Consider the following 13833-nt stretch of genomic DNA (forward strand, 5'->3'; position numbering starts at 1 on the left):
AGATTGTATCAGAAAATCAATTAAAATCTAATGCAAAAGTGGGATAGCATTGCAAATTGCAGTAGCTGCTTTTGCCACGTGACAAATGTGTATCATAAAGATACTCGATTTTGTGCAAACATTACTGCTTAAATTACAACTCCATTTGCGCTCCATTTCAACAGCAAAGCCACGCACAGCTCCAAACACGGAATTTCAATGGGCTCATTCCTGTCACCACTTTCATAGAAAACCTCAAGGTTTCTTGATGAAAAGCATGCTTCTATTGATTGATTGGCTGAAAAGCCTCAAATCTCCATAGAAACAGTGGAGAACGGCACTAAACGCGGCTGAGGGAGACCTTTGAGCTCCACCCATCCCTCAGTGTGCCCTTTCACATTGGGCTTTGGGTCCCACAATGAAATATCTCACTTCACAGCATCATTATAATGAATGGCTTGTGTAGTCTCAGTGTGTCCCTAATGGAATTCACTGAGAGTCTATTACTACTTTCATTTCTTTTATTACACCAGAGAACCGCTAACCCCATCTATTTCCACTCATAACCCTCCAACACCAGATTCTCCTCTGTCACATCCATCTTTATAAATCTGCCAGTCAGGTCAATACTAAGTTTTATACGATTCGGTCACACTGGAAGAAACATTCTTTTATTTCTAACTTTAAGACGTTTGACTTTAATCTCAAATCTGGTTTTAGTTCAAGTGAAGAGCAAAAACACATGTCTAAACCATAAACTGTACTGATTGTGAAATACATTAGATTAGTGTCAGATTATCCAGTTTATCACACAATCATCTGTTTTTACTTAAATATCAATGCAGATTCATAGAAGAAAAGCAGTTTCTGGTGTTACTTGCACTTGCTAAACGATAAAATGATGCACTTGGGAAGTTGTGGTTCCACTTCCAGTTTTTTATTGATTAAAACATTAACTCCAAAAACTAAAAACATTCTATTGCACTTCAGACACAGAATATGTTGGAGCTGCACACATGCTGCATTTTGTTTCTTCCTTTTACTTTCTCTAACATATTTAGGGTTTAGATAAAATGATAAAAGAAAAAAGGTTTGCATCTTTTGTAACAAAATAAAGTTCATCCTTATCAAACATTGATGTCTTGCAATTAAATTTGCTTTAAAATTGTCTTTTTTGTTTAATTGTTTAACATTAAAATTTGAATGAACAATTTCAAACTAAGACATTCTTTAAAACGTAAGTTTTACTTTTTTTCATACATAACTCGTCATGTCAAGAATCATTGCGAATTAAGTTTATTTTAAGGCATTATAATAAAAAAAGAAAAAAGCTTCATGTATTGCATGATTAAATATATTCTTTTGCTAAAAATGTTTGGGATAATACTTTTTATATACTTTAGTTTACTTTTCTATCATTTCTGTCCTGTCTTAGTCTTTTCTGAAGTGCCCAAAAGGACCCTATACTGCACCCACTGCAAATTTTGAAGTAATTTGACTTAAAAAGAGAAACATAAATCGGTTTGATCCTAAGAAATTAGTGGAAAAATCCCTGTGTACTGTGATTGGTTTCTTTAACTTTTAGATGGTAACAAAATAAGAAGCTCTGAGCAGTATTTTCTTGAAAATCTGACAGTGTTGCTGAAAAAATCTTTTATTCCTCCTGCAGGATTTTTTAAATAATTCAAAAAATGAACCTGGTATAGAAGCTTGGAAGAAAATAAATAATGCTGGAGTGGAGAGTAGAAACAGTGCAAAATTAATAAAGAATGGAAGTAATAAAAGAAACAACTGTAAGCCCAAGGCAGGTAGCACCAGAGCCTAAGTATAGTCTGAGAGTAATTGGGTTTTCTAATCGCGCCTATGGGCAACCCTTGACTTTTACTAATAAATGGTGAGCTGACGTGATTATTCAATCATTCTCAGTCCCACAACACAAGACCAGGCATCAATATTGTAAATAAGCCTCTTCAAGGGAAAGATGGTCTGGCATTGCAATTGCAACAGCTCAACCGAAACATAAAAAATGTACAGAGCCTGTGGCCAGGAGCTGTACAGGAATTACAGCCAAACGCTTGTCCTTCCACAAAACCGGACCTCTGTTCAAAGAAGGTCCAGGGCTAAACTTAGATTCAGCTTTGAGTATTTATACCCAAGGTTTGGACACTCCCAGATTATAACTGTGGCTGCGAAACCTTGAGCTTGCTTTGTTTTCACTGGGTGCCTCAGTGCTGAGGGGGAAAGCCGCAGAGCAAGGATTCTGGTGGACTGCAGAGTCAAAAATAAAGCATGAATAACAAAGTATAGTTACACAGATAGAGAATGTTTCAATGCTAAAATTTAAATACTGTGCACTTATTAAAACATAATCTGCTTTTACCAGGTCTTAGATTTGGGTAAAAATGACATGGCATGCAAATGTGTTTGTAATCAAACAATTTAAATTTAAAAAAAAAAAAAAAAAAAAAAAAAACAGCAACTACAAACTACAAACTCTATACTACTCTATAATTTTTTGTCTTGAAGCACTATTACGCAGAAATTTGGTATAAATATAGAATTATCCATCAATGTTATGTGTTCTTTAAAATTTATTTATACAAATGCAACTTTTCTACTTTGATCCAAAGTTCCCCTTGGGTTTGAACACTGCACTTCAGCTGGATTGAGGTCTAGACATCAAATATCTTCCTGCTAAGTTCTTTGTCTTTTTAAGCCAAAAGATGATTTCCTATTTTTCCTTAGATTTTTGATTGGTTTTTTGAGCCGAGTTGAGGCAGGCTCTAAAAAAGTCACAATGCAGTTAATTCAAACTTGAAACACATTTGAAATGAAAGTAAGTTCCCTAACTGGCAGTCTGTTGCTCAAGCAACTTAGTCACTATTTACACTAATATATATTGGCTCACATTGGTTTGCAACAAAAGTAAAAATTATTTGAAGTTGGCAAAAACGCTCAGCTCAGTAACAACTCTAAGTGGGAATGTTCCAACCTAAAAGTCTTGCTTACTTGTCTGTTTTCAGAAAGTTCCTTGGTGTCACATCAAACAAAAACGGCAATATTCTAAAAGTGTTTTTTTTAACCCTGGGCCCCACAGCCTTTTGTCCTGCTGTTTTTCAATCCCACCGTACTCAAACGTGCCAGGCTTCAATGACCATCGGTGTAAGGTTTGATATCCTGACTTGGGTGTGTTTTGAACAGAGTTGCATTAAAAACATCCAGAACAGGGTGCTTTGAGGAACAAAGCTGAGAAACACTGCTTTAGAATACAACGTGCCACACGATCACATCTTTCATATTATCATTAAATCGAAGGTAAAAGTTGACCTCATATTCGATTCTAGATAACTCATGTTTTTGTGACTTAAACAAGATTGTTGGTCATTTAGGGTGCAAAGTGCAAAGGGATGCATCCACAAAAGCAACACCAAATCAAAATCTGCATGTTTTCCATGTTGCCTTGTTTATGCACACCTGATTTAGTTCATCAGCAGGTTCTGTAGAAGCCTGACACTGACAGTCATCAAAGGCAGGTGTGTTTGAGCAGGGTTGGATTGAAAAAATGCAGGACAGTGTGCCTCGAGGACCAGCGTTGGGAAACATTGGTCTAAACGTTTTGACTTTTCTATCATTTTTTCAACAGGTTCTAAAGTTTAGAAGTTACATTTCTCAGATGTAATTTGCCATTTAGCCTTTATATGAATTTTTCCAAATTTTCTTAAAAAAATAAATAAATAAATAACTTTAGAGGAGGCTATAGTTTTGCCTAAAAAATATAAACATCCACATTTTCTACCTATGAAGTAGCAGATGATGTTTTGTTTAATATTCTTACAAATACATTTCAGAGTTGAAACTGTGTTTTCTTATCATTTAGAAATCAGACATTTTTTAAATATGAGGTTGGAGGCAACATAAAAAATGACTGCAGAAGCACAACAGGTCACACAAAATCATGGTTGTTACAAGACACCATTGCTTGAGAGGCAGGCTGGGTGAGTGTGGGGGAGTGTGGAGTATTCGGGGTCTCTAACTGCTACAGAAAACACCAGTTACCTCCTCTCCTCAACGCCAAGAAAGGTTTTAATGAGCACCTTTCTGTCCCCAGTGGAGATTCCTGCTGTCATGAAAGTTGCTCTATTTCTGCTCCTTTTCATCCCGCTTTTCTCCTTCAGACCTTACATTCATTATTCCTTCCCTCTCCTTAGAGGGCGAAAAAGGCAGTAGAACGTGGACTCCCCATCTTTCAAATCCTGAGTTTACTTTGGTTGAAGTCTGTTTCAAGTCTTAGCCTGTTCTGATTCATATTTCCATTGCAGTTGCAAGTTCCAGCACACTGGAAATGTTTCAGTAAATAATTCAGTTTGGTTGCATCATTACATCTAAAGAAAACGTCTTTTTCCGTCTCATATTATAATTAGTTATGTCTAATCCCATAATAAAAGGCTTTAAATATTTTTTTACTTTGACATCATATTGTATACAGTTTGCTTTTAATTACTTTAATTTACTTATGTTTTACTTACTTATAAAATGTTCCGGATTTGTTTTTTTCAGTAAGAATCTTTGCAAAAATATATTTTTCCTTAACCTAAAATCTCTGAATTATTAATATAATATTTGAAAGTGTTTTTATTAAGGAAAAATATTTCTGGTTATGTTTTTCTTGGATTATCAACTAGAAAGGAAACTTTCTAAGTAAGTCTGGCAACCAAGCATGTAAGTTACCACAAATGTAAAAAACATTATTGAGCGATTTAAAAAGTCAAGTGGAAAAAATGAATCAATCCCCTCAGTTTATGCGTTTAAAATGTGTGAAAACAGTTTTTTTTCTTTAAATTACGTTTTAAAATACACACTTTGTTCTACACTTTGTAGTGGAAAAAGTTAAAGATTTTATTTTTCCCCATTACTGTGCCTCCTCATCTCATGAAATAGTAACGGCGTGTGTCAAGCATGGCTGCAGCCCTCAGTAACCTGCATGTCTATTGGAGGAATCTGCCTGTGAGGCATGGCCACTTCCCATCCTTCTCTTCAGCCTACGGTGTGCCACAGCATTGAATTAGAGACCAGTTAAGGCAGTGGCTTGTAACAAGATAAAAGAGAAAAGTGGAAGGGAAGCAGGCGCTGAGCTGCCTCGGTGTCCTATAAATGACATTGTAATTCTCTGAACATGGGTTTTAGTGTAGCCGGCCACCATTAGGGGACAAGGGAAAAAGGGAGGTATTTTTGCCACTTTACCCAGCCAAGCATCTCTAATGGTGTGTGTGTGTGTGTGTGTGTGTGTAAATGTGTGTGTGTAGTCCACTCTGTCTGAAAGAATCCCTCTGCCCCTACTCGTGTCTGCTCACTCTAACAGCCAGAAACAAAGCCATTAGAAGGCTCTGCAGTGGTGGCAGAAGCCCAGCTTTGGCTCTTACACCAGTAGTCTATGAGGAGATTGTGAAACTGTGTCTTTATGCTTCAACAGGCTGTCATCTGCTATCTTATATCACAAAACGACAACATGCAGAGGAAAAGAGGTAAAAAGACCCAATCCAACAAGGAAAATGTAATGTTGCATATACGCCAGATTAACAGGAAGAAAAAGGGGCAATTGAGTAGAAGGCTTTTTAATGAGGGGGGAGGAATGCGTTTATAAAAATGTGCACATGCAAAAAACAGATAAATAAAGAAATTCAGGCCTAAATCAATCATGAAATTGGGTTGGGGAGCAAAGTGTCCCACTCTGCTTTATTCTCCGCTGCATAAACCAACCTGAGAGACTGCCGCTTCGCTCTGAGCTGTTGTGAGAGCTGGTGGTGCTGAAATCTTGTGATTGGTTGTGTGGTATTCTATGAGACAATCCTTCGGCCAATCGGTAGTCAGGAATGAAAAGGAGGGCTACAGTGGAGGTTAAAGGGCAAAAATTACAGTGGAATCAGGTGACAGGCAGTAAGCACATGCAGGCATGCGATTAAAGCATCAAGCAAGCAGGATAAATTCAGGATTCACAGACTTAAGAACTCATCACTATCTAACAGTTTATTTTCATATATAAGCAATCAAAAGATAATAAACTGCTCAGACTTTTATTCGTATGATTTGAATTAGCGGTCATTACGGTTTTCTAATTCACAGAACTGATCAATGAGGCAGCAGAACAGATTACTTTAACATTTTCTCCCCTTTAGTGAGATATAATCACTTCTGATCATCAGTTTATGAAGATTTGGCTCATGAGGGGACCAAGTGCAAAGTATAATTTTTCTTTTTTCGACTGTTGGCTGATGAGATCATAAATATGTATTAGACTACAGCGACAATGTACGAAGTTTGAGTCATCTTAAAAAGAAACAAGAAAAAAAATCCACCCTAAATCAGTAATTAATTTGGATCAACGTCTCCAGTGTTAGCAAAGATAAAATAGATTAGCAATTAGTCTAAAACTGAGGGAGGAATGGAGAAATGATGAGGAGCCAGCAGGAAATGGATGGATGACTTAACTCTACCACCTCTTCATGGGATGTTTACTCAGGCTTAAAGAGCAGCTAAAATGATGACTACTGGTGGAAAAAAGCGTTATTTTTAAGACAGCCGAGCCGCACCACAGCGGAGTAAGAAAGTCTTGGTGGAAAAGTTTATACATCAAAAGGCCGTTTCTTAGCAACAGAGCAACCATATGATCTACTTTACATTATAATGAGGAGGCTCTGCGGTAAATGCTGCATGATAAACATATAACCATATTATGTTAAAAAGTTGCTGAAAGTCCCAAACATAAGAAAAGCAATTTTGCCGTCTTACTGTTGTTGCAGGAGCTCTTGTCAACAAGGGAGGAGTTCTTGTCGACCAGGGAGTAGCCCAGGTTGGCCATTTCCTGCTTGGCCTGCAGTGAGGTCTTCCACTGGGCCTCGGGAAGGTCCACAGCCAGCTCGTGGATGCTGCTGGAGTGGAGAATCTGAGTGGTGGCATATGGAGTGGCTTGAGATGTTTGACCAGGACTGTTGTAGCTGGCTTTGGTGGTAAAATCAATACTGCTGTAGATAGCTCCATCAGAAAGCATGGTGCCTGTCTTTTCTCCCTGTCCAGTGGGGAGATCTGAAAAAAAAGAGGAAAGGAAAGTAATGGGATATTCAAAGAATATTTTTTGGCTTTAAAACTTGAAGGACAATGATAAATGATAAATCGTCCATTTATCTATAACAATGGATGATTGATAAATAATGTTTGTCTTGCAATACACTCTTACAATTTTAAAGACACCTTTTCACTTTCTTTTTTCTCTCGTGATAGTTTTAATGTTTAATACATATTAACACAATTATGTTTTTTTTAGGGTTAAATGTCGATTTATTCTATTTCTTTTTATAGTTTTACAGTTGATTTCTTGCCACTCCCCTAAATTCTTGATTTACAATTGAATTTCTTTCTCTTTTTTTTTTTTTCAAAACATATAGACTATATTTTAGATTTAACAATTGCCATCACTGCTGTGACTTATCTGTCAGCTCTGCCTTTCTATGAGATACAGCTTCCATAATTCTTAGGGAAACAAGATGATATGTGACCCAACGGCTATTAAGAATGGACAAGGTGCATGCTCACAGGACCCAATGGTTTTCATTGGGTCCATCTGAGAACAATATTTTTTAATTATTGACACCAGCAAACTCTGGCTTTTCCAAAAGTAGCCAAAATGGGGATAAGCACCCTGAATGAAGGAAAACACTTATGAAGGCCTCCTGAAGGTCTGATAGTGTCAAGTCAGTTAAGCCTAATTTCCATTGAGCGGTCCGGTCTGGTTTAGAATGGTCCAGGCAATTCAGATGAGCATTTCCACTCAAAGTTGGACATGCAGAGAATGAGGACTTCAGCTTTCTTGGCGGTTTCTTTTGTCGTAATGACCGTCAGCCAGTCAACGGGTTTCAACAGTAGCTCCGCCCCAACTGGTCCATTCTTTTGCTATGGACCTACAACAAACGAGGGCCCTGAAATAGTGCAGTTCAGTCCGGGTTAATGGATCCATTTTATAATGGAAACGCTCAAAATACCGGACTGGACCGCTCAGTGGAGACAAGGCTTTAGAGTTCTGTCCCTGTTTGAAGGATTAAACAAAATCCTTTGTTATTAGTTTTCTTGGGTTTTATATCTGAAAACAGAAGCCAAAAGGTTTGGAACAAAACTCTACATATTGTTATTCCTGCTGTAAAGTTTGACTATTTAACATTGGAACGATGAGGACCTGACTTGCTAAAATAACAAGCCAAATAGAGGTCACCTACAAAACGAACCTGGCACCAGTTGAGTTGGATTTTAAAACCTGCCTCGAACTGGAAGTGAAAGTTTTGCCTGTTTGTATCAATGAGCATGGTCTCATAAAATTCTGGACTTTAAAAAGATATCACTTTGTTCAGAATAAATATAAAATGAAGTTTTAAATCTTTCTTTTAAAACCCAGTATTTTTATTGAGTTTTACATTATACAAACACAATTACAGAGTTCTGTTAGTCTGAAAGACAAATTACTACAAGAAGTGTTTATAATAAAGCTAAGGAAAGAAAACAAAAAGAAACAACAAAAAAAAAAAACCATACCATTCCCTGTCACTGCCACAGTCAAACCATCACTCCATCACGCATGACCTGTACTATATGCTACCACATGCAGCTAAGCTGCTGTAGGCTTATATGACTAAAGAGCTGGAAATGTTCTCAAAAAGGGACCCCATAATTCTTCAAACATATCAGGAGACTTTTTGAGTGAACACCTAATTTTCTCCAGTTTTAAACAGGACATGATATCCTGTAGCCACTGTGAATAAGACGGGGGAGAGGTATATTTCCATTTAAGCATTATAGCACGTCGTGCCAGGAGTGATGCAAAGGCTATACAGTGTTTTTTGGCAGTACCTGAAACAGCTTGGTCCTCCACAACCCCAAAAATGGCTGTTAATGGATTTGGTTTTAAATTTGTGTTAAATACACGAGACATTGTGTCAAAAAAAGTTTTAAAATCTTTCTAGGACAACTTTGTAAGCAAGGTGCTCTGCTTTCTTCTTCATCTTCTGGATCTCTGAATGCCCTCCCTTCTCTGCTTGTGCGCATAAAGCGTAAGGCTTCTGCTTTGCATGTGTGTGTGCTGACTGGGAGAGAGCAGCACATGGTTTGCGTGCCCACTGAAGGGGAAATGATGTAAAGCCATGGCGGAAGTGTCCACATCTGTGCCAGTAGAGCTGCGCCTGTCCTTCACGACTGGCTGCTCAAGACCATCCTTTCAAACACCCACCCTCTGCTCCGCTGCCTGCTGCCCGACTTGCATTCTCATGCTCTGACGTATGGGCTGTGACACCATGCTGGACTCTCTGCCATCACTCAGCATGAAGACAGCATAGTCTTTGCTGTTATCGCTGGGAAAGCCTTCTGACGTGACATATAAATATCTGTCTGCACACACGTGAAATACGCATATATGCTAATATTCTATATGCTCATGTGCACATGACAAACAACAGGAGCTGAAACGAATACAAGACCATCATCAGTCACCTGGTATGGTCGCCTCCTCTGAGCAACTAAAACATGACGAGAGGACTCACCTCCTCGACTAAAGTTACTCAGGTCATTTGGCCCCCCGGAATTGCTGTTGACAGGCAGGCTGGTTGTTGGCCAAGAGTCCGCTAACCAGGGGTAGCCTGGGTCAGTGGCATTCAGCAGGCCCGGCCGGCTGAAAAAAGGAGATGACAAAGCCGGCTGTGAAATGACATTACAAAACCCTTTCATTACATTATAATAGCTTTTGCTAAACTTTTGAGAATTTAACTGGATATAAATACAAGAGAATAAAGCAACCGAAAACAAGCATTTGCTTAAATGTCACTGTGCTCTGTGTATGCATGTAAGAGATTAGCTTTCTAAAGGCCTTTGAAGTAAGAGAGACACTTGTGAGGCAGAAAAAAATACATACAGATGTTTTTCTTCTCTTGCAAAAATGCAATGCCTGCTGGCAAATGCAGCTCTTTGTTTCTCCTTTTCTCCTGCTGTGCATTTGTCACATTCATTAAATAATGGTGCTGAAAGAATTGTAGACTCTGGTGCATGCGTCTGCTATCTGCACACATGTATATGATGCATCCTTCATTAACATCTAGTACCCTGTGATGTGTTTGCCCATTAACCCCTTGTGGAGATGTCTGAACAAATCTTTATGTGGCGGTGAATCAAACCGCAGGCATGGCCCCACCATGATGCTGGTGGAAGTGCCTGCAGGTGGGAGTGGGCACCTTTGTTTAACAGGTGTTGTTTCCCTTCCTGAGCTGGCAGAACCATAAAAGCAGCCATGAAGACTTTAAGCTGTCATGGGTGACTGCTTGGGGGTGGGGGGGGTGGTGGCAAAAGGGACCCTTTACTGTACAATGTTGTCTGAGGCTCATTGCCACGAGTGACCCAGAACAAATCAAATGAGAGTCGAGGGGGTAGTTACACAGCTTTGTTTGTGTTTGTTCATTAACAGAGCATTTGCAAGCGAATAATAATACGTGTGTGAACAGGAGTCACTTGTTTATTTCAGGAGGTGAGGGGCCCAATAAGCTCCTTCTGCTACTGTCCAGTGTGGGTGTGCTTTAAAACTACTCTTTCCTTCCATGCTGTCTGATGTAGATTAGAATGTGGGCTCCAGCAGGTTGATGGGCTGGCTCTGAGGGACTAGGACGGAGTCAAGCCCCGAGGACAAGGGCAGGTAATGGGTGTGCTACAGTCACTCTCTGCTCCAGCTACTGGGTCTAATGAGAAGAGCTGTTCCACAGAGGGAGGAGTCCAAATGAACTGGCAGGCCAAGAGCCCTTGCTGCGGTTTCTGAATGCCAAAACAGGCCCTCGGGGGAGCAAAGTCATTCATATTGATGGCTGTGCATCAGACACATGCACTTTTATGGGGTAATACATCTCCCAATGTCCTTGTACCTCTGATTTTGGCAGCCGCGGTGCACCACAGCCATCACTCTCTTTTGCCATACCATATTTCCCTATTTTCCCTTTATTTTTTTCTTTGCCTCGCACAGCCCCTCCTCCTCTTTCATCCTTGTCTTCTGTGTGTGTTTTTTTTTCCTGTCAGCTGTCAGGCTGAAAGTTTCAAACTGAAAAATATGAAGTTTCTTTCTCTTTTGTAAACTCCAGCATGTCTAAGTCAAAAATGCAGCGTCTGAAGTAAAAGAGCAAGACTTTGGTTCATCCCTGGTTATATTTAATTTTTGCTTTCCGGCAAGTCATCCCCCCGCCCACATGAAAAGACTATTTGAGAGACAAGGACCTGACAGCAGAAATGGGTGCATCGTCCTTGCATCTATCAGACAGAAGTACTTCTGCTACATAAAATTATAATAAAACTGATTTTTACTAAGGAAGTTTGCTAAATATATATGTGTGGTAGAAAAAGGCTAGGGTGGGGGCAAGGCTAACGAACATTTATCTTTCAATCTTTTTTAAAAGTATTTCCCTTTTGTAAAAGCATTCCGAGAGTTTTTTTTAAAATTACGATTATGCCATTTTTAGGCAAAATCAAGCCACATTTTATATATTTTCCTTCATAATTTAAAAAAAAAAAAGTCACAATAACATGTTACAAACACCACGTAAAAACACATGTTTCATTGGAGTGGGTCTTTAATCCTTGTCCAAGCTAGTATAAATGGTAATCTTGGAAGATAAAAATCTGATTTGGAATGTTTTTTTTTTTCTTCCAATGAACATTTCAGTTACTTGCAATGAGAAAGACAGAAGCCATAAATTCTAAAGGAAGATGCCCGAATGAAACTCACATAAATAAGCCAAGTGAGAAATTATTTCCAAACCAAACTCATAAATCTAGTGTTTATGGCTCCATGCACTGGTAAATTGAACTAGAAATAAAGCTCTTAACATTAGCTAACATTAAGATCTATGGAAAACACAAATTACTTCATAGATTAACAACAACAAAAAAGTTGTTTTGTGGGATGGGATGCAAAAGAATTTCAGTTTAAGTCACATGTGCCCTCTGCAATGTTCAAGGCAGACTCCCTGCCTGTTTTGCTTATACATTGATCTGTGCTGAGATAGGAAGCTATTACTTCCTGCTAATTACCATATCCATATTGGCAGGTGGATAAGGAATGAATTTTTATCAGATTTTATCAATTTCAATTGAGCAGCCAAAGTCAAATTGTCCAGGTCTAAAATGTTCAGCCTATTCATCTTCCATGATTCATTCATTTTGAAATCGATTAAATATAATTGTTCAGTCAGAGCAATTTAGTAGTAGCCAATAAAAACCGAAAACAGACGCGGCTTCATTTGCCACTTTTCTAATTAATGCAATAAACATTTTTGAGCAACCGAGAAGCACATTTTTGCGAGATATTCCCATGTTCTCCCTCCCAGGGCGGGAGGGGAAATTGGCAACATCTGGAATATGATGGCACTGGAGTGACTAATGGATCAGGGGCCTGTCCCGCAGCTCAAAGCTTCATCCCATTCGTCTGTTATGAAAATATGGAGAGTTGCTGCTGCTGACGAAAGATTTGACAAATACAGAGCAGCAAAAATGCAGACATTTGAAATTCCACTTGGTGGACTGAAAATCAGAACCAGTTATGTGGAAAATTAAAGGAAAAAACACAGTAGCAGAAGGTAGATGAGAAATGGGATGGAGACCAGCATGGCTAATTCATTAAGAGATTGCTGGCAGCTCAGAGCTGAACAGGAAAAATGTGTCCATTGTTGCATTCAGTTATATGCATGGGAGATGCTATAAAGATGTTGCCACATGACTGCTGCACAAACTCATTCCCAAAAGCCCCAAAAGATGGACAGATCACATTTAGCCGTGGTCTCTTACTGGGTCTTGGTGCTTTTTCCTATTAAGGTGCCCTGAGCAGTGGATGGACAGAGATTCTGACTCTCATGAGACTTTCTTGAATACCCACAAAGACTGAGTAACTGGTGTCATTGAGATGTGCCTGATTCACTGTAGTCCATCTGCTTTCACTAACATCCACTGAAATGGAGCGGGCTGTGTGGAGGTGCAAGGGGGTGCCTCCGTGCACGCACACACCTCTCCCCTGGGTAATTATTTTTACATTATTACATGTGCTTTAGATCCAAGCCGCCCACAGAAGGTGACAGGCAAATTTATCACTCCAGAGGGCTTCGGGGTTGCCTGTAGCCAGCAGCAGAAGATAAATGACAAAATAAAAGCACTCTCTGCTTAAATTGTTTCTGTTAATTCTGTTGAAGAGATTTATGAGTTCATCTATCGATGCATAAATGAAGATGTGGTGGAAATATATATTTGCATGTCTGTTTGCATGGCAGGCGCATTACAGACACTGGCATTCAACAGCAATATCAGTCATTTATCAGTGTTAGAATCATAAACAGAGGAAGAGGTTTTACAAGTTGGAAATGAAAATAAGCAACAAGGAGAAGCTTTTATTTTGTAGGGGATAGTGATATTTCTGGCACTCACCTTCCATTGCTCATCAGGCCACCATCGACTCTCTGGAACGTCACTAAAGTTATAAAAGAAAAAGAGAAATACCAAAAACATTACTTTAAAAAAATAAACATTGCAGTTCGGTTTTCGATGTAGTTTAATCTTGAGACCCTTTAATTTTGGCATTGTCTATGCTACAAAATATAATGTCATCCATTTCATAGCAGTTTGTTGATTGATTCACTTTTGCGTCCGAATGTCTCTCTGCATCCATTGACTTCGAGGGCCTTTTTTCTTTTTAAAGGCATGAGGAGGATTGTATATTGCTTTGATTTGCATAAGTGGAGATGTCATGTGTTCCTCAAGGACAAGACGCCTGATGAGAAAGAAAGCTCATTTCATCTT

The 13833-nt window shown here is 38.9% G+C and overlaps 1 protein-coding gene across 18 annotated transcripts in view; it reads right to left on the minus strand.

The window, feature by feature from the left end:
* robo2 (roundabout, axon guidance receptor, homolog 2 (Drosophila)) overlaps nt 1–13833 on the minus strand; it is a 281917-nt gene that overhangs the window by 13775 nt on the left and 254309 nt on the right. For 11 of the 18 annotated variants that reach the window (XM_078929644.1, XM_078929638.1, XM_078929642.1 and 8 more), the window contains 4 exons: nt 13462–13504; nt 9558–9685; nt 6766–7059; nt 5737–5862 (listed from right to left, as the gene is read on the minus strand). In XM_078929644.1, the coding sequence (XP_078785770.1) occupies nt 5737–5862; nt 6766–7059; nt 9558–9685; nt 13462–13504 (591 nt within the window). The remainder of the gene's footprint in view (nt 1–5736; nt 5863–6765; nt 7060–9557; nt 9686–13461; nt 13505–13833) is intronic. The other 7 variants (XM_078929649.1, XM_078929647.1, XM_078929648.1 and 4 more) reach the window with 1 other exon arrangement.

The sequence above is a fragment of the Oryzias latipes genome, chromosome 13 (genome assembly GCF_053564925.1).
Source record: "Oryzias latipes strain Hd-rR chromosome 13, Olatipes_Hd-rR_3.1".
NCBI classification, from domain to species: Eukaryota; Metazoa; Chordata; class Actinopteri; order Beloniformes; family Adrianichthyidae; genus Oryzias; species Oryzias latipes.